The 19,928-nt window shown below is 48.4% G+C and overlaps 4 protein-coding genes and 3 non-coding genes across 7 annotated transcripts; all 7 read left to right on the top strand.

Moving 5' to 3' along the window:
• The first annotated feature begins 92 nt into the window (after positions 1–92).
• On the top strand, positions 93–165 carry TRNAT-CGU (transfer RNA threonine (anticodon CGU)). The gene has a single exon. It is a non-coding gene; the product is annotated as a tRNA-Thr (tRNA).
• A 2,170-nt stretch (positions 166–2,335) lies between these two features.
• On the top strand, positions 2,336–2,429 carry TRNAI-UAU (transfer RNA isoleucine (anticodon UAU)). The gene is made up of 2 exons: positions 2,336–2,373; positions 2,394–2,429. It is a non-coding gene; the product is annotated as a tRNA-Ile (tRNA).
• Positions 2,430–3,269: 840 nt separating this feature from the next.
• TRNAF-GAA (transfer RNA phenylalanine (anticodon GAA)) lies at positions 3,270–3,342 on the top strand. The gene has a single exon. It is a non-coding gene; the product is annotated as a tRNA-Phe (tRNA).
• Positions 3,343–6,883: 3,541 nt separating this feature from the next.
• Positions 6,884–7,276, top strand: LOC138995622 (histone H2A type 1). Its single transcript, XM_070396195.1, has one exon. It carries the CDS (start codon positions 6,884–6,886, stop codon positions 7,274–7,276), a length of 393 nt encoding a protein of 130 aa, XP_070252296.1.
• A 1,179-nt stretch (positions 7,277–8,455) lies between these two features.
• LOC138995625 (histone H3.1) lies at positions 8,456–9,021 on the top strand. Its single transcript, XM_070396198.1, has one exon. The coding sequence runs from the start codon at positions 8,474–8,476 to the stop codon at positions 8,882–8,884; it is 411 nt and encodes a 136-aa protein (XP_070252299.1). The 5' UTR covers positions 8,456–8,473; the 3' UTR covers positions 8,885–9,021.
• Positions 9,022–14,289: 5,268 nt separating this feature from the next.
• On the top strand, positions 14,290–14,601 carry LOC138996216 (histone H4). The gene has a single exon (XM_070397182.1). The coding sequence runs from the start codon at positions 14,290–14,292 to the stop codon at positions 14,599–14,601; it is 312 nt and encodes a 103-aa protein (XP_070253283.1).
• Positions 14,602–17,308: 2,707 nt separating this feature from the next.
• On the top strand, positions 17,309–17,922 carry LOC138995632 (histone H3.1). Its single transcript, XM_070396211.1, has one exon. It carries the CDS (start codon positions 17,309–17,311, stop codon positions 17,717–17,719), a length of 411 nt encoding a protein of 136 aa, XP_070252312.1. The 3' UTR covers positions 17,720–17,922.
• The last annotated feature ends 2,006 nt before the right edge of the window (positions 17,923–19,928 follow it).

Genomic DNA, 19,928 nt, shown 5'->3' with positions numbered 1-19,928 from the left:
GAGGTAGAATGTCACATTTTCTACAAAGCACCAAAAACCTGAAGAATTGCACAAATGATCTACTTTAAGGAGTGAGAGTGGGCGGTAGCTGAGGCTTCATAGCTCAGGGGTTAGAGCACTGGTCTCGTAAACCAGGGGTCGTGAGTTCGAATCTCACTGGAGCCTGTGGGCCTTGGTTTTTGTGGGCAATGTTTACTTGACATGAATTCTCTAACAAAAGTAGGAAATTATAAAAAAAAAAAAGAAAAAAAAGTAGGAAATTCTAAAGCTGACATTCTTCAAAACCATGTCACAAAGCTGCTGTGTCATCTGAACCCAATGATACTGACAACCCAGCACGTGCACATTGTACAGCACCTTGTTTGAAATTTGACTGTAAATCGACACTCAAGATGCTCACAGGTGACTCACTTCAAACTCAGCCTGAGCAGCGTCCTACTGCTGGCAATGTAGGGCTCTGGGCGTTTCCGGAGTCTTCAGGGTTCTTTATGCTTCACGAACTCACCCACCTGCTCTCTGCTCCAGATACACCCCCGTCCTTCTGGCGAACTCCTACTGGTCATTCGGAAGTCAGCTCGTGATTCACTTCACCCCCAGTCTAGGTAAGAACACCATTTGTTCACCCATATGTTTTAGCCGATATTGCATGATAACTAATAAAGAATTGATGCACTTTTTTTCTTACTAAAATGACACTTCATAGTAGGAACCAAACTTTTTTTATGACTGAATCACCACAAGCCAGTCGGAAGTCAAATATATGTGATGAATATGTTTTTTTGAAAAATGAGTGAATGCTCCTGTCAGCACAGAACCGGCTCAGACTGGCCCTATCCTGTTTCTGACAAAACACTGAGTATTTTTCAGAGACGGAACCAAACTGCAAGCCATGCAGCCAAAGGGGCGCAGAGCAGAAAACAGTGCAAATTAAGGCCCTGTGTGACCAGAACCTGACCGCAGGAGGCGAGGGTGCGCTGTCCACGAAGGCCTGGTGCTGAAACCCATTACATCTCGCGAGGAGCCCTGGATCGGAAAGGCAGTTATCAGCTTGTCTCCTTGACAGTCGGTTTCAACATAAAGCTGTCTTTTCAGAGCCAGGTGCCATAGACCGGCTGTTGTGCCCATCGGGCAGTCGACCTTGCTCGGCCACGCACATTCCCAGGCCTGCCTGCGCTCCACGGCAAGAAGAGGCGTCAGGAAGCTATTTAATCCGGGGTCATAAGAAAGCAACCTGGGAAACTAGAGCCGTCTCTGTAATGTTTACTGTGTGACTGTCTATAGTAGCTGCAGTGCATCCACTGACGTTCAGGAGCGTGATTTTAACTCGTATTGATAAAAAGCTGCTAATTCCAGGGTCTTGTGTTCAGTGATGTTAAAAAAAAAAAGCAACACAGGATTTCCAGTTCCTCAGGTAAGGAGCTTGGAAATAGCCTGTCCATCCTGAACAATAATCAAAAAGCTGAACAGACTGAAAACATAATCAACTGTTGAAGCCATAAGAGAGGGGAGTCACAGGGAAGCCCCGGCCCCCAGCCTGGAGACGGGAGCACGGGTAGTCCTGGGCTTGCCCAAGCCGAGACCCCAGGCTCAGCTAGTCCCTTCGCTGTATGGTTCTGCTCACGGACAGGAGTCACTCCATAAACCAGGAGGCGCATGTCTCATGTGTGTGTGGTCTGGTAGCGGCAGGGTCCCCCGGTCGGAAACAAACAAGACAGCAAACCAACGCACACACGAACTGACCTTCATGACGAGAGGCCAGGGAGGAAGCGAGGGCGTTGGGGAGGCATTTTGTCCAGAGGCAGACTCTTTGCCACGAGCCGCTGGAGGAGCCCGGACAGGTGGAGGGGTGGGTGTGCTGGTGGAGGGGCACCGCCTTTCTCTGCGCGGGAAGGCGCGAGGGGTCACTGCTCTGGCCGCTTTCCCGCAGGAGATGCCGGACCGCCTGGCTCTGACTTCGAACGCGGTTTTCCCGGGGGCTCGGGAGGATTCGGGGGCTCGGGAGGATTCGGGGCTCCGGAGGACTTGGGCGCTGGGAGCGCGGCAGGGCAGGGCGGCCCGGAGGCGAGGGCGGCGCGCTCCGTCTCTCGCTCAGGATCCCTGGGAAAGGTTGCTTCTCGGAGGTTTAGAGGAAGCATCTTCCGGGAGAGCTGACAGCGCCGCGACCCAAACGTGTTGTATCCGCCGGGCCGGGCCGACCCGGGGGGTCGAAGGTGCAGGTGCAGGTGCCTGTGCGGGGCCGCGGGATGGTGAGCGTCCCGCTCCGGTTCCCGAGGAACAAGGATCTGCGTGTCTCTGCGGCTCCGTAGAGCGCGCGCGGGTCGCGCGGGGAAAGCATGCTCCAGTGGCGCAATCGGTTAGCGCGCGGTACTTATACGGCGGTATATGTGCGGGTGATGCCGAGGTTGTGAGTTCGAGCCTCACCTGGAGCATGTTTTCTTCCCTCTGCCGTGTCAGGAACTCGTCTCGTTCTTATGCGTTTTTCCCCTTCTCTCCAAAGAAAAAAGCTAAAAAGCGGTTTTTCTATTTTCCAGGGTGAGGCCGCCGATAGTCACCGGGTTAAGGAGCATTTCTGGTCGTTTTCAAACAGGAAGAAATCAAAACAGAGGCGGACAATGAAAATGACCCCCGCGATCCAGCTTCTCCATCGGCAGACCTCTCAGCGGTTGGGCGGGTCAGCCTGCCTCCCGGGTTCCCGTTGCTTTCTTTAAACGCTTCCTTGGCTCTTTGGGGCCTGAGCAAGGAAGCGGGGGAACTGGACCTTGCTCTCTGGGGTCGCGGGGTGCAGGGCCACGCGGAAGCTGCCCCCAGGTGTGCTCGCTCCGAGGCCTCCGGGCGGCAGGGAGGATGCTGAGCGCCACCTGGGAAGTGTGAGCCAGCTTCCCATCAACCAGACTGGGAAACACCTGGCGGGCTTCTCCCGAATCTCATCAGAAAAGAAAGAAATGGCCTTGTCTGAGAACTCTGTGTGTCTGAAGTAGGAAGTCAGTGTTGTTCTGTCCTCACCCAGCCCCTCCCGGGTCTAATCCTGTCTCGTGTATTTCCCCCCACTTTGTCCTCAGATTTCCTCTCCTCTGAGGAGATGTACATTCTTTGTATTATTTACTTTGATTACATCATTCTCTGACTCTACCTTTACTGCGCTACACGTTATATTTTCCGGAACAAGGCCAAAAAAATCTTACTTTTTCTGATATGTGGCATCCAAAAGGGAACCTAAGATTAAAAAGACTATTTAAAAGTAATTGACAAGGAAGGCAGGAGCAGGCCAAGCCGAAATAGCTCAGTTGGGAGAGCGTTAGACTGAAGATCTAAAGGTCCCTGGTTCGATCCCGGGTTTCGGCAGAGTTATTGCTCCTTTTCGTGAGAGCTGATGAACATTCACAATTTAACTGTGTGAACGTGGAATACTGGCTTAGAAGTCATATTTCAATAGTATAGGGTTGAAGGTATAGAAGAAAATCCCGTTATTTTAGAGCGTAAACTTCTTTTTAGTGTTATCATTTCATGGAAAGCCAAGGGTGCCACCGTGTGGCCGGTTCGCTCAGTAGGTTAGAGCGTGAGGCCGTAACGCCAAGGTCGCGGGGTTTGATCCCCGATCGGGCCAGGAGCCCGTTTTATTCTCTTCCAGTTTGAGCCAACACCCAAAGATCACTACAGTTAAGAACTGGAAGTTCAGACCTTCTCCCTCTAATTCTGTTTCTTTGTTATGGGGTGGGTCCACAACATTAGTAACAAGGAAACAGAATTTCCGGAGGATGAGGCCCAGAAATCAGGATTTTAAAAAGATTCCCAGGTGATTCTAATGTGCAGCCAAGGTTGAAAACCACTGCTCTAATGAACATGAAGGCTGTTGTTATTTTTTTAATAAAATTAAAAAGTAATAGAATAGCGTTAGGAAGGGTTTATTGAAGAAAACTGAAAGAGTAGAATGGGAACGAGGCGAGTGCGTGTTAGAGAAGGGGAAATTAAGAGGTAGGAGAAGTTTCATTAGTCAACTGACCTTTGATAGAGGAGTGGAGGCAATTCAATAAAGAAAGAATAGTTTTTTCAACAACTGATATAGGACAACTAGACATCCACAAGCTAAAAAATAAAAAAATATATAAAAAATAGTTTACATACAGGCCTTACATATTGCAGTTTTTTACAAAGCTAAATGTAGTCTCACCATGTACTTCAATAATTTCATGCTTTGGTATTTGCCCAAATGAAATGAAAACTACGTCTACTCAAAAGCCTGCACCTGGATGTTTACAGAAGCTTTATTCATCATTGTCAAAATTTGGAACCAATCAAGATGTCCTTCAATAGGTGATTGAATAAGTAAACTGTGGTACATCCAGACAATAAAAGATTATTTAGCACTAAAAAGAAATGAGTTATCAAGCCATAAAAGAACATGGAAGAACCTTCTATACATATTCCTACGTGAAAGAAGCCCCTCTGAAAAGTCTACAACGATCTGACATTAAGAAAAATGCAGAGACAGTAAAAAGGTCACTGGTTGCCAGGGTTGGGGGCGGTGCAGAGATGAATAGACGGAGCACAGAGGATTTTAGGGCAGTGATACCACTGTATGCACTGTAATGGCGGGTACGTGACATTATGCATTTGTCTAAATCCATAAACCTGTGTGACACACTGCACTCTAATGTGGACTTTCGGTAGTAATAATGCACCAATATTGGTTCATCCTTGTAAAAAATGTATCACACTATGTGGAGAGCGGCTACAGTGTTTGGACAGGTTCAGGCCTCGGACTAATGAGAGGGCACGGTCCTCTTATGGCAAAGCCACGTGCTAGTCCCAGCTTGGAGGGCAAAGCCCTCCCAGCACAATGATAGCCAAAGGCTATAGTTGTAAGCTTGCCCTTACGGTCTGAACCTGTGGTCCCAGGTGGCTGAGTGATATGGGCTGCCAAAACAAAGGTTGATAGAGTTCAGGTGCATGTAATTGAGTAGATTGGAAACCAGCGAGAACGTTGTAAACATCTTGACCATGCCCTTACTTTGCCTCGTGGAATCTGGCTATAAAATAAATTTAATAATATTAAAAAAAGCACCATCAGAGAGCAGCGTCCCACCGAGCCCCAGCTGTCTTCTTTTGTCTGCTTTAATCCTTCACCGCCTCCCCTCAGGTGCACCCCTGATGGTGCTGAGCGGAGCACAACACTAATACAAGACATTAATAATAGGAGAGATTCTGAAGTGGGGGAAAGGGAGTGTACGGGAACTCTGCACTTGTTTATGTAAATCTAAAAATACTCTAAAAAATAAAGTTTATTTCAAAAAGGAAACAGTGTTTCTAAGGTGGAACGGCTTTAATGTATTTTTATTGATTTCAGAGAAGAAGGGGGAGAGAGAAAATCATTGATTGGCTGCCTCCTGCACGCCCCCTATTGGGTATAGAGCCTGAAACCCGGGCATGTGCCCTGACCAGGAATCCAACTGTGACCTCCTAATTCATAGGTCAATGCTCAACCACTGAGCTGACTGGCCAGGTGTAACAATTTTAAATTAAGGACATGATTAAAAGAGATAGTACCAGTGGTTAAATTATACCGTTTTTGTAGATAATGAACTGAATTGTCACCACAGTGCCAAAGCATTAATGGGAGTGGGGTGGGGGCTTTTGAAGGAGGTTCAGGGGTAGATTTAGAGCAGGGGTCCTCAAACTTTTTAAACAGGGGGTCAGTTCACTGTCCCTCAGTCCGTTGGAGGGCCGGATTATAGTTTTAAAAAAAAACAACTATGAACAAATTCCTATGCACACTGCACATATCTTATTTTGAAGTAAAAAAACAAAACGGGAACAAATACAATATTTGTATTTGCATGTGGCCCGCGGGCCATAGTTTGAGGACCCCTGATTTAGAGTTACTCATAATACCAAGGTTAAACAAAAGCTAGCAACAAAACAAAACTAAAAGAACACTCAAAGCAAGCATCAAAATCAAATGTTTACCATGTTGCCACAGACAGATGCCTGGGCAAATTTTATATTTTCAGGAAACAAGCAACAAATAATTTAATTTTTTCTGAAATGTGACATCCAAAGGAGTAATGAAGAAAATAAAAAAAAGCACTTTTAAAGTTATTGACAAAAAGAGCATCATTAGGGTTAGCTGAAACAGCTCAGTTGGGAGATGTTAGACTGGATATCTAAAGGTCTCTGGTTCAATCATTGGTTTTGGCAAGTGTTTAACTTTTAATATATTTTTTCAATTACAGTGTAGATTAAATATTATTTTGTATTAGTTTCAGGTGTACAGCACAGTGGTTAGACAATCATATACTTTACAAAGTGACCCCCCTGATATTTCTAGTACCTGCCTGGCCCCATACATAGTTATTACAATATTATTGACTATATATGATGCCCATGGCCTTGGACGAGATGCCGGTGTCGGGGTGCACCTGCTTGAGCACCTTGTACACGTACACCGAGTAGCTCTCCTTGCGGCTGCGCTTGCGCTTCTTGCCGTCCTTCTTCTGCGCCTTGGTCACCGCCTTCTTGGAGCCCTTCTTCGGGGCGGGCGCCGCCCTGGCGGGCTCGGGCATGGCCGGGAGGAACCGCCGAAGAAGCCGGGAAACAAATGGAAGAGCGACTGCGAGGCTGCCAGTGTCCTCCGGTCCGGGCTCCTTCCAGGCGGCGGTGAGTAGAAGGCGTGTCCGACTGGTGGCGAGTCCCGGAAACGTCACCGGGATGCTGTCCACTGACAACGAGTGTGTTTCAGAACCAGGATCCCATTGGTTGAAGGGAAAGGGCTGTAACTTGCCGCCAATGGCACAGACTCCGGTTCGCGCCCCGGCGCGACTATAAAGAGGGCAGCTGCGGGCGACTCGGCTCAGATCAAGGTCTGAGCGGAGGTTTCCTGTTCATCATGTCGGGACGCGGCAAGCAGGGCGGCAAGGCGCGCGCCAAGGCCAAGACGCGGTCCTCGCGGGCCGGGCTGCAGTTCCCCGTGGGCCGCGTGCACCGGCTGCTCCGCAAGGGCAACTACGCCGAGCGCGTCGGGGCGGGCGCGCCCGTGTACCTGGCGGCCGTGCTGGAGTACCTGACGGCCGAGATCCTGGAGCTGGCGGGCAACGCGGCCCGCGACAACAAGAAGACGCGCATCATCCCGCGCCACCTGCAGCTGGCCATCCGCAACGACGAGGAGCTCAACAAGCTGCTGGGCAAGGTGACCATCGCGCAGGGCGGCGTGCTGCCCAACATCCAGGCCGTGCTGCTGCCCAAGAAGACCGAGAGCCACCACAAGGCCAAGGGCAAGTGAGGAGCAAGTCGCAGCATCCAAACCCAAAGGCTCTTTTCAGAGCCACCCACGCGTTCACTAAAGAGCTTGCAGTTGCCATGTTGGAGCAGCTACTTGAGAATGATCCCTTCCACCCACCGGGAGACGTCACTGTAAACACCCTGTAGACGGGAAAGCAACTCCAGTGAACACAAAGCTAGCAACAGTGTGGTTACTAAGGGATAGAGAGACTCTGCACCCGGTCATTAACGCATGGAAGCTGCAGGCCCTCGGGCTTAAACCAGGACAAAACACGACCGGAACCCGCTGGTGGGAGGTGACTACTTAAATGCAAATAGTTAGTGACCCGCAGGGCGATGGACCCACTCCTGTCTCTTGTTGGTGTGGTTTTGCGTCTTAATGGGACACGTCTTCGCCATCGCCCACCTCCCTGCCCAGGGGGACCTAGTGGGTTGTTAGTAGGAAAGCAACGCTGCCCGCCCCGGGGTCGCGTCCCTTCCGCGGAGCTTCTCTGCGCGGGGCCAGCGTGACCGGCTCCGTCATCTTTCTGTCCACTCACTCGTTTGAGGATGTGTTTTCTTAACCCCCTTGTACACAAGTCTCACTTCAAATGGTTAAACGTAGTGCAATGCTGCCTATGAACGTGGCAGGGAAAAGCAAATGTCAATCGAGCTATAATATCAAATGTGAAATTGAGTTCAACAGACATTTAGAAAAAGCCTACAAACATATTAAAATCTGTAAGTTTAAATAGAGAATTGAAGGAACTGACGGGAAATCCTCTTTCCTAAACCTGCATGAGACTGAAAAGTCACTTGGCCAATCCCGCGTAGCGCGCGCTTTTTTCAAAAAGATCAAAGGGAAGCCAGTTTCCGGCGTCAAAATTTAAAATTTTTATTCCGCGAACAAGATATTTACATGAAATTCTGCGGAGCAAAGACAGAGAACATTGTAAAGAAAATGCGCACCGACCGAGCGACGAGAAAGGGTAGAAAACAGCCTCTGCTGAAAGGGTGGGTGGGAGGAAGGAGTTAATTTCTGGTCCAAACGCCCGGAGGCCCCGGGGATCAGAAAGCCGACGCGGCTTCCAATCACGTCACTGCGGGCCTTGATGGGCAGGTGCCTCCTCCAATCACAGTGGCACTTGCCTTATATATACACTGGTTGCGAGCGCGCGCTGCCATTGCTACAGCAGTTCTCTGCTTCTTTGTGTTGGAAATGGCTCGCACCAAGCAGACGGCGCGCAAGTCCACGGGCGGGAAGGCGCCCCGCAAGCAGCTGGCCACCAAGGCCGCCCGCAAGAGCGCGCCCGCCACGGGCGGCGTGAAGAAGCCGCACCGCTACCGGCCCGGCACCGTGGCGCTGCGCGAGATCCGCCGCTACCAGAAGTCCACGGAGCTGCTGATCCGCAAGCTGCCCTTCCAGCGCCTGGTGCGCGAGATCGCGCAGGACTTCAAGACCGACCTGCGCTTCCAGAGCTCGGCCGTCATGGCGCTGCAGGAGGCGTGCGAGGCCTACCTGGTGGGGCTGTTCGAGGACACCAACCTGTGCGCCATCCACGCCAAGCGCGTCACCATCATGCCCAAGGACATCCAGCTGGCGCGCCGCATCCGCGGGGAGCGGGCGTGAGCTCCGTCCTACCCACTTGCGCAGAAACCCAAAGGCTCTTTTCAGAGCCACTTCCGTCCTCACTGACAGTGGCTGTTGCACTCCTGGTTTACGTGTTAAAAACGCAGGCCCAGCGCACAAGTTGTGGAAATGGCGTCCCCTCCAGAACTATGGGCATCATTTTCCGCAGCCAATTGGGTGACAAGATTGGCAAGGCCTCACTTTCAGTGTTTACATTATAGTAGCTATTTACGGAAACTAAGTTGCTTATCCAGCTGTTGATTTATTAAACACTAGCAGTATCAAAGGCAACTATGTATCCGCAAAGATAAAGTCACCGCTTGGACCCTTGTTATCCGCGAGGAAAGAGGTAAAGTGAAGGAACCTGTCCTCTGGGAAGGAATTCAGCCCATCCCGTACAAGGGGTTCAGCGCATAGATTTTGGCACCTCCCTTACCCACTTCTGATAGTCAAAAATATGCTCATTACGTCTGGTAGTCGAACCTGGAAATACCTCTTCACGGTCTGGACAGGCGATCTGTGCTCCCTCTCCAGCTCTAGAAGTTTCTCTTCCAAAGGCCCTCCACTATTGGAGGATAAGGCCATGCAGGTTCCTTTCAACAAATCTGGGAAGGAAAAGAGAAGATGGGATTCAGCCTCCAATGGCTGTAGGAAAACAAAGTTGAATTAGGGTTATTCTGGTTTTCACTTGCCTACGTGGCCTAAAAGAGGGTTTGTAGGAATGACAGTTCTGTGTTAGAAACTTTGAGTGTAGTGGTTTATTATTCACTTGGAAGGAAAAAAATCTTATTTTAAAAATGGACACAGCTGAGTGGCTAGCAATTATATGAATAATTTTTAAAGGACACTTGTAATCAGATAATGCAAATTAAAACAACAATGCATAACACCCAGCAGATTATCAAAATCAGAAGTTCCGTTTGCCAAGCTTGTGAGGTGCAGAAACTTACTTTTATGTGGTGGTTCACTGACGGTGGTCTACACAGATTTAAAGAACCATCTAATTTAGTAAAACTGGGTGTACCCAGGCCTGTGCCCCAAGGAAATTCTCCTACAGAATCATAAGAATATTCATCAGAATGTTGTTTGTGATAGCAAAAAGGTATAGACAATTTAAGGCAATGAATAAATAAATAAAATACTCTAAATAAAATACTTGTTTCTAAGGTCAAGAAACAAGTAAACGGGGGGTGGGGGGGGGTGAAGGAAACATATCAATACTGTCAACATTAAAGATTTATTTTTTTAAAAAAAAAGGTGAGAAAATTCCTGGGCAAGTGGAATGGGGAAATAGATAAGCAAGGCCAAGCAATTTAAGCAACTTACAGCTAGTGGATTGAAAGACTTATCTTCCCTGAGGACAGTTGAGAACAAATGGTTTCTATCTCTCCTCCCTAAGCAGAGAATAAAAAGCTTAAATTCCTCTGGTCAGGGAGATAGAGAACAGAGATCTTTTCTTCTTCTTACTTTCCAGTAAGTTAAAAGCAGTCCCACCTTGGCTCACTTCTTTCTTATAAGGTTTTTATGGAACCAAAGCAGACTACCACCTTGGCTCTCCCCTGCTGCTTCTACAAACCTTTCCTTTGTTTCACTGTCCCCAGCTTTAATAAATGTACTTTAAAAGGAAAAGGAAAGAAGAAAGAAAGAAAGAAGAAAAAGAAAGGAAAGAAGAAAAGAATGAAGTAAATGGCAAAGACAAGACCTGAACCGTTATTCAGTTCATACCTGGACACCTGTGCTATGATCTCCAACCATTTACTTCCAAATTACCTGTAATAAACACCAAAGCCAAAGGTACTAAATCTGAGTACTTTTTACACACGGTTTGCAAAACACCAGTGGCTGAGTCCGTTCAGGCTGCTACGGCAGAATTCCACAGACCCTGTGGCTTAACCAGCAGAAATTTAATCCTCACAGTTCTGGCGTTGACAAGTCCAAGAACAAGGCCCTGTCGGACTTACTGTCTGGTGAGAGCCGCTTCCTGGTCCAGGCGCAGCCGTCTTCTCCACGTCCCCTGAGATGGAAGAGGTGATGGGTGGCGGGGTCCTCTGACAGGGGCTCGAACCCAGTCAAGAGGGCTCTGAGTTTCTGACCTAAGCAACTCCCCAAGGCCCCTCCTGCAAACATCAGCACATTAGAGATTAGGTTTCAACCTAGGAATTTTGATGAGACACCAACTTTGTCTATAGCAGAGTCTGATTTCAAAGGACGGAAGTGTAGGCACTATGTTTGCCACCCCTGTCCCTATTCCAGAGCCAGGGAGGTGACACAGCAGGAGAGCCCTATACCAGACTCTCCCCTTCACCCTCATTCTTGTCCTGTCAACATCCAACCCTGAAGATATTAGTAAGGGGAGGTACAGGAAAGAAATCAGAGCTTCTGCAGGTATTTGGTATATTTCAATCATGAAAACCAGCGAATTTTAACAGACGCTTAAAAGGGAACATGAAGACCATCAGTGGTCATATGTACAAAATTGCAGAAACATGGTAGGGTTTTATGTAAAACGAGGCACGAAAAGCTTTATAAATTGGAGGATACTTCTGGGTCCTGTGAGACTTTCAGGAGAAAGGAGGAGGTACCTCTGGAAGTCAGTTTTAAAGCCATAAGCAGACAAGAACATGGTACAGTGAGCCTCAGGAAAGGGTGTGGTAAGATGCGGGGAGAATGAGGCCTGAGTTTGGGGGACAGTGGAATTTGGGTCTCCAAGTTTGTTTAATTGATATTGTAGCAATGGAGGCAGCAGAAGCTTAAGGAAGTGTAAGGAGGAGAGCAGAGATGGTGATGGCTCTCAGGTGTGAGCAAGAAGAAGGGACGCTCCATGCGATCATGCCTCATTGTTAAGATTCTTACCTGGACACTGTAGAACGGGAGGGAGATCTGGGGGCATAAGTTCATGGAGCAGAAACCACTCCAAAGGCTTATGTGTGTGTGCTTACGTAGGAATGAGTATGTATTTTCAGGATAGAATAACAGGATTAAAATAGGAACTCATCTCTAGTAAATCAAATAATGTTACATGCAGAGCAAGAGAAAAGTAAAAGAGACACAGCACAACCTATCAGCCAATGCTAAAGCCTCAACCCAAACAAACAAAACAAAATCAGGTGCCAAGGAAATAGACATGTGGCCTAAGAAGTTGAAATATAACCATATTGAAAAGGATCGACCCCACTGGTACTAAACATGACAAGATTGTCAGTTAGACCAGTGTGGGTCAATAAGCAACCCCCAACATTGCAAAGGGCTGTATCGCTCATGCTTTCATCTGATTGAAGGGGAAATTAAAAGTCTGCCAAATTTCTCTTGGAAAAGAATGTTTCTTATTGTGTGAGGAAAAAAAGTTATTTATCAGCGTTATTCAACACTAATTTTTTGGGTAACTCATGTCAATCAGCATTATTATTTACTGAGAAAGACAAAAAGAAAGCATCTGAATCATACTTTATTTAAATAAAATGAAATTCTTAAACTTTTTTAGGCTAAGAAATCTGCAGAGCCTATCTCTGTGTCTCTTCCACAAAGGTGGAAGAAGAGAATTAACGAGTCTCTAATTTAACAGAGAGAAGCACACCTCTGAGAAACATAGATGTGAATGTTAATATCATTTCCAGAGCAAAGCACTGTTACTGCAATTAAGTTACAGACCTTTCAGAGTGGGTTACGGTCACCAGATAGAGGAGCACTGGTAAATTTCCTCCGTGTTTCCAGACCCCTCAGGGCCTGCTAATGGACTCTCTCAAGAAAAAAAGCAGACCTTCCTCAAACAACGTCAGAAAATGAGTGTTTCTAACCAAGATGAAGGCACCCCCACCCCCACCCCCACCCCCACCTGATGGCAGCGCTGGACAGGATGTGTAGCAGGTGAGGCAAAGGATAGAGAAGCAAAGGTGAGAAGTGAGGAGCCCCCGGGAAGCTCCCTGTGATCAGGGCCATTACTGTCGCAGCCACTGACTCCGTTAGGATGACACAGAAAGCACTTTGCACACAAGGCTTCCCAAGCGGCCCAGAGGACTGCACGCACTGCTCTTGAGAAGGGCCGCTCAGACCCAGCAGTCATAGTCATGAGGGCCGTGGATGCTGAGGTGACAGAAAATAAAGACAACAACAGGCAAACAAACCCACCCCAAAACAACAGCAAAGCCGGACCCAGACAAAGGCATGGTCGTCGGGAGGGGGCAAGCACAGAGCTGTTAGAAGAGCAGTTGGACTGAGGAGTTTTGTTTTTTTAAAAATATTCTTATTGATTTCAGAGAGGAAGGAAGAGGGAGAGGGAGAAACATCCATGATGAGAGAGAATCATTGATCGGCTGCCTCCTGCAAACCCCTCACTGGGGATGAGGCCACAACCCGAGCGTGTGCCCTTGACCGGAATTGAACCTGAGACCTTTCAGTTCACAGGTCAACGCTCTATCCACTGAGCAACACTGGCCAGGGCACGGAGTGTTTAATGAGGTTTTAAAATTTTATCTTTGAAGAATTTGTCTTTCTCTATCTGACTTATTTCACTTAACATAATTTCCTCTAGGTCCATCCATCTGTCCCAAAAGACAAGCTTGTATTGGATCAGCGATAATATATACCTCACATCTTTATCCACTCGACTACTGATGGACTTTTCTGTTGGTTCAATAACTTGGCAATTGTAAACAGTGCTGCGACGAACATAAAAGGATGCATATATCTTTTTTAATTATTGGTTTGCATTTCTTTGTATAAATACTCGTAAGTGGGATTGCTGGGTCATATGCTGGTTCTATTTTAAATTTTTTGAGGAAACTCCATACCTTTTTCCACAGTGGCTGCACCAATTTGCAATCCCACTAACAGTGCACAAGGGTTCCCTTTCCCCCACATTTGCTCTTTGGTGATTTATTGATGATATTCACTCTGGTGGGTGTCAGGTGACCTCATTGTGGTTTTAATTTCTTTCTGATAGTGTTATTGGTGTATAAAAATGCAACTTATTTCTGAATTCTAACTGAGTTCTGACGCGTTACTGAATTCATTTATTAGTTCTAAAAGTATTTGTGGTGGAATCATTAGGGGTCTCTACATAGTATTATGTCATGTGCGAATAATGAATTTTACTTCTTACTACCCAATGTGGATGCCTTTTATTTCTTGTTTGATATACAATGTTGAATAAAAAAGGGTGAAATGGACATCCTTGTCCTGTTACTGGTATTAAAGAAAAGGCTTTCAGCTTTCTATCCTTGCGTATGATGTCAGCTGTGGTTTTTTCTAAACCAGGAGGTTTGATGAAGCGCCGCCCTTTTCATTATCCGGAAAAAGAGCGCGGGGCGTGGCGGGGTGGAGCCTGCTCCCAAACAGGTCCGCGGCAGAAGTATATAAGCACAGCCCGCGAGGGTCCCGGGAGTGTGTTCTTTCCAACCAGAGTCACCATGTCGGGTCGCGGCAAAGGCGGGAAGGGCCTGGGCAAGGGCGGCGCCAAGCGCCACCGCAAGGTGCTGCGCGACAACATCCAGGGCATCACCAAGCCCGCCATCCGGCGCCTGGCGCGGCGCGGCGGCGTCAAGCGCATCTCCGGGCTCATCTACGAGGAGACGCGCGGGGTGCTCAAGGTCTTCCTGGAGAACGTGATCCGCGACGCCGTCACCTACACGGAGCACGCCAAGCGCAAGACGGTCACGGCCATGGACGTGGTCTACGCGCTCAAGCGCCAGGGCCGCACCCTCTACGGCTTCGGCGGCTGAGCGCGCCCCCGCCCCGTCCCCCCAAAGGCCCTTTTCAGGGCCGCCCACCCCCTCCCGGAAGAGCTGCGCGCTGCGGTGCTTTGTGGCCGGAAGGGGGCCGACCGCCTGCACAGCTCCCAGAACAGGACCTAAGGCTCTGGGTGCGCCCCGCTTCCTCGGACCCGTAACCCCTCCCGTCCTCCCAGTAAGAGGACCCAGCCCCGGCGGGAGGCAGTTTCCGGGGACGCGGTCCCCTGCGGGTGCCACTAGGTTCCGTATCCCGGGGGCAGGGCGGCGGGAAGAGGCTTACACGGGTTCGTGCAAAGGAGCCTCCCAGGCCGCCGCCGCCGCCGCCCACACGGAACCGGAGGGTTACGGGGACAGTGCTCGCGGGGGGGGATGCGGGGGGATGGGAGGGAGATTTGGACGCAGACATTAGTGTGAAAGCAAAAGTCACAAAAAACAAACCTTAAAGCAAGAACAGGGACATTGCCAAGAAAATGTTGGTGGTTAGGTTCTAACGTCTTTCCTGCGCGAATTTCTGAAACGATCGGTAGAGCCGGTCTCCCCGCCCCTGGCTCCGGGCGTCGGGCTGTGCAGTAACGCGGGGCCCAACCCTCTCTGAGCCCCGAGGCCTCGCTCTTCTCCTGAGAAGGAGGGGCTCCCTCCCGAGGCCACAGGCCCCTCTAGGGACCCGGTCTGCCCCTCGGGGCACTCTGGTCGGTGCGGGCGTTCTCCAAATCGCCGTTTCAAGACGATTTATTTGGAGGGGCCTTTCATGAAGGGCCCTTCTTCGGGACACCCCAGAAATCTGCTTAAGAGCTGTAGGTGTACCGGTTAATGCGGGTTTTTTCACTAGATGGAGTTACACATATGTTGATATATGCGATTTGATATGTATGCTATTTTGTTGAATTGACAACAAGCTTCAAAACTTCATATGTCAAATTTTCTGAAGGTGTAAACATCATAGATATTTTTACTCTTAAAAATGTTGAATTTTGTGCCAAAAGAGAGCATTGGCAGGAAGTTTTCTTTCATTTTATTTTGAAGAAAAGTGCTGCTACAGTTATCCTATCCTTGGGGAAGCTTTTGATGAACATACTCCATCTCAAGATACTTGTGAACGCTGGTTTAAACGCTTTAAAAGTGATGATTTGATGTGAAAGGCAAAGAACATCCAGGTCAACCAAAAAGTTTGAAGACCAACAATTACAAGCATTATTGGATGAAGATGCGTGTCAAACTCAAAAACAACTTGCAGGAAGATTAAATGTTGCTCAGCAAACAATTTTCGATCGTTTACAAGCAATGGGAAAGATTTTAAAGGAAGGAAAGTGGGTGCCACATCAACTGAAGACAAATGGAAAACCGAAAAGTCATCAGTAAAATGTTGCTTCAACCGCACAAAAGAAAGACTTTTTTTGCATCGAATTGTGACTGGTGATGAAAAGTGGATTTATGTTGAGAATCCCAAATGCACAATATCATGGGTTGACCCAGGTCAACCATCAACATCGACTGCAAGGCCAAGTCGGTTGGGAAAGAAGACAATGCTCTGCGTTTGGTGGGATCAGGAAGGTGTGGTGTATTATGAGCTTCTAAAAGCAGGTGAAACCGTTAATACTGATCGCTACTGACAATAAATAATCAATTTGAACCACGCTTTGATCGTAAAACCACCAGAATGGGCCAGAAGACATGGCAAAGTAATTTTGCTTCATGATGACGCACCATCACACACTTCAAACCCAGTTAAAGACACGTTAAAAGATCCTGCCTGGGAAGTATGAACCCACCCGCCGTGTTCACCAGACCTCACTCCTTCAGAGGACCACTTGTTCCGAGCGATGGCACACGCACTTCCTGAGCAGCACTTCAACACGTACGAAGAAGCGGACAATTGGGTCTCTGCAATGGTTGCCTCAAAACAAGAAAAGTTCTATTGGGACGGTCTCCACAAGTGACCTAAAGGTGGGGAAACGTGGAGCTAGTGATGGACATTACATTGAACAAAGCACTTTTGATGTTTCTCTTGAAATGATCGTGTTCTCTTTGATTACAAAATCTGCATTATTAACCGGTAAAGGTGCAATCCGCATTATTAACCGCGGAGGGACTTGGATGGTGAACTTGCCCCAAACAGTTTAAGTGCATTTGGGTACCCCTGCCCCTCCCCATGCCCAGCGTGCCCATCCCCGAGGCTGTGGCAGTCTCGGGTGACTCAAACCTACACCGCCGGTCCTGATACCTTCCGTGAAAGCTAGTGTCAGGACGGTAAATATCACCACCTTTACAGAAAAGCTGACCGGCCCTTGTGCTCTCAAGCTCTTGGAGCGACTACTAAGCCCGCTCAGGTTGAAGACGGGCGACACAGTGATTAGAAGTTGAAAGCACAGTTCCCCCGTTTAAATGATTTCCCTTTCCTGCTCAGTTTTGACAAGAATCCCATTAGGACATCTTTTATTTAAACCAGTACAAGGAGCATTCAGCTTCTCAAGACCACATTTTCTTAGGAATTTTTAATGCACCCTAGAGGCTTTTTAAAGGTCACTAAGATATTTTCTTTTACATCATCACAGACAGCGAACAGGCAGGAAAACGTTTCCTAAACTAAGAACTAAACCCGCGGGGAGGCGATGGGAGGAGCAGGTGCCATCCAATCGGAGCGCGAGAGTCGCTATAAATACAGGGCGGCTGGTTCTCCTTCACTAGTGAGATCCTCAGCATGGCTCGCACCAAGCAGACGGCGCGCAAGTCCACGGGCGGGAAGGCGCCCCGCAAGCAGCTGGCCACCAAGGCCGCCCGCAAGAGCGCGCCGGCCACGGGCGGCGTGAAGAAGCCGCACCGCTACCGGCCCGGCACCGTGGCGCTGCGCGAGATCCGCCGCTACCAGAAGTCCACGGAGCTGCTGATCCGCAAGCTGCCCTTCCAGCGCCTGGTGCGCGAGATCGCGCAGGACTTCAAGACCGACCTGCGCTTCCAGAGCTCGGCCGTCATGGCGCTGCAGGAGGCGTGCGAGGCCTACCTGGTGGGGCTGTTCGAGGACACCAACCTGTGCGCCATCCACGCCAAGCGCGTCACCATCATGCCCAAGGACATCCAGCTGGCGCGCCGCATCCGCGGGGAGCGGGCGTGAGCTCCGTCCTGCCCACTTGCGCCGAAACCCAAAGGCTCTTTTCAGAGCCCCTCAACTCTTACGAGCGAAGAGCTGTTGCGCCTAGAGACTGCCTGGCAGCCTGTGGAGAAGTTCCCCTGTGCGAAGGGTTTCTGAGCGCATTTCCCGTGTGACACGCGTAATGCGCGCGAAGGGTGCCCTGGCGTCCAGCAGCTGGCGGCGCCCCGTGAACCCAACCCCGGCCTCGTTCCCGTGTCTGGCACGTACCTGCGCCGTCTCAGCCGTGAGAAGCATTTTGTGGAAAAGCACTTTTTGCAAAAGCTCAGCCATGTTATAACTTGGATGTGAGAAGCGTATAGAAGTTTAGTTCAGCTTACTGGGGTTTTTCTAAATTTGATGCGCTTTTAATTTTTTCAAGCATTTTTGTCCCTTGTCCTTCAGAGATTGGTCCCTTTTGCTTCCCTGTCTTAAGGAAGTAACTAGTATTGCCCCAACTGTTCTAAATATTGCTGGTTTTAGTTTCAGTGTCATGTTGAGCTTTGTGTATGTGACCAGTGGGCTGATGGCCTGCAGGCTGTAGGTTGTCCTTTGTAAAATGAATTCGCAAGACGGCTGACACTTTTCTAGGCCTTTGCTAAGTGTTTTAAATATGTCCTTGTCTGTGATTTTTTTTTTTAGATAGGGTCACACTAGGCTGTATCTGAGGTGGAATTTTTTAAAGCTCTTTCTTGTGTGCACTCATGATTTTCTGGTTTGTGTTGTTTGTTTTTTTTTTAACAGAACTCAGCTCTTTATTTCATACAATTTTCAAGCTTTTTAAAGTCTCTAGTATGCTCTTCAGATATGTCTATCTTTTCCTCATTTTGCTGCTTGCCTTGTGGGGTTGGCGTCTTCCCCCCAGGAGGTGGTAGGTTATATGGAAGCAATTGTTCTCCAGTGTCTTCAGTCGGGGCAGCCAGGGCAGCATGGGGGCCTTCCCTTCCTGTTTTTGGACTTGTATTTGTTTGCCCTTCCAGAGCACCCTACATCCCAACTATCAGCTTCTTGGAAACTGGAAGAGTCTGAATGCTTCAGAAACCATCCTGACCCATGGGGCCGAAGCCCCTCCCGCAGAGCTTGGAGCTCCTAGAAGCTGTCAGGTGTAGGGACACCTGGTGCAGCCTGTTCTGAGCTTCAGAGATTGTCCTCTCTCCACACCTTCTCAGATTTCCCCATCATAATAGAACCAGGTGGTCTATGTTCAAACCTCAGAGCCACCAATGATTAGATATACAACCTTTGACAAATTACCCATTCTCCTCTCTCTCTCTCTCTCTCTCTCTCTCTCTCTCTCTCTCTCTCCCCCTCTCAGCCTGTGTAGTTATAAAATGTGGCAAATGAATGAAAATCTGTAGAGCATTCTAAGATTAGCTCCTGGCACTTAGTAAGTGTTCATTGTACATTAGCTGTTCTTGTTATACCTCTCTCCTGCCCCTGAAGCATAGAGGCTGTTACACACACACACACACCCCTGCCACAGATCTAAAAGTTTTGTGATCAAAACAGTGAAAATTGTTTGGCTAGAACATTTTCTTGCTGAGAGTTTTTAAAAATTCCCATTGTTCTGAAAGAGGCAGGCTTGCAACTATATTCCCTGATCCATGTCTATATGGATGAGTTCAAAACACAACAAAAGGGCCAGAGAGTAAACATTTTAGATTTTGGTGGCCAAATGCGGTCACTGTCACATATTTTTTTCTAATATAAAAATCCAAACACCACTTTTAGCTTGAGGGCCTTACAAAAACAAGACACTGGCCGGATATGGCCATCGGTGGCTACACAGTTCCACCTCCAGGGATGCTGAAGGAAGTGTGCTGGCTATTTTGCTACAGTGTTGCACAGGGAACACTAACTGCTGTTTATTGTGTTAGAGGTCACGGTCATCATTTCATCTCCCTTATCATCGGGGTCATTCCCCATCCTACATGCCTCCAAGTAAACAGCAAACTTCTCCACCCTCCATGCCCACCTCAGTTCCCGTGGGTGGTAATGTTTTCCTGAATTCTTCTGAGTTTAGGAAATCCCCAGACCACCTTTCTCATAGTCAGTTGCCAATTACTTTTATAAAATACAGGTCTATGTTTGCTTAAACACAACAATATCCACATGGATGTCTCCTGTCTGCTAACAGAAGAGGTGCAATTTGGACAGGAGTTTGAGAGCATTGAGAAAGCACCTTGAACATGAC

This window comes from Myotis yumanensis, unplaced genomic scaffold, assembly GCF_028538775.1.
Source record: "Myotis yumanensis isolate MYYU_CA2020_CCGP unplaced genomic scaffold, mMyoYum1.0.hap1 SCAF_17, whole genome shotgun sequence".
Taxonomy (NCBI): domain Eukaryota; kingdom Metazoa; phylum Chordata; class Mammalia; order Chiroptera; family Vespertilionidae; genus Myotis; species Myotis yumanensis.
The sequence above is the reverse complement of the archived record's forward strand: the minus strand, read 5'-3'. Positions and strand labels throughout refer to the sequence as shown.

What these genes read in the sequence shown, in the direction of transcription:
- LOC138995622 (XM_070396195.1), top strand. Translation starts at nt 6,884, where the DNA reads ATGTCGGGACGCGGCAAGCAGGGCGGCAAGGCGCGCGCCAAGGCCAAG.
- LOC138995625 (XM_070396198.1), top strand. Translation starts at nt 8,474, where the DNA reads ATGGCTCGCACCAAGCAGACGGCGCGCAAGTCCACGGGCGGGAAGGCG.
- LOC138996216 (XM_070397182.1), top strand. Translation starts at nt 14,290, where the DNA reads ATGTCGGGTCGCGGCAAAGGCGGGAAGGGCCTGGGCAAGGGCGGCGCC.
- LOC138995632 (XM_070396211.1), top strand. Translation starts at nt 17,309, where the DNA reads ATGGCTCGCACCAAGCAGACGGCGCGCAAGTCCACGGGCGGGAAGGCG.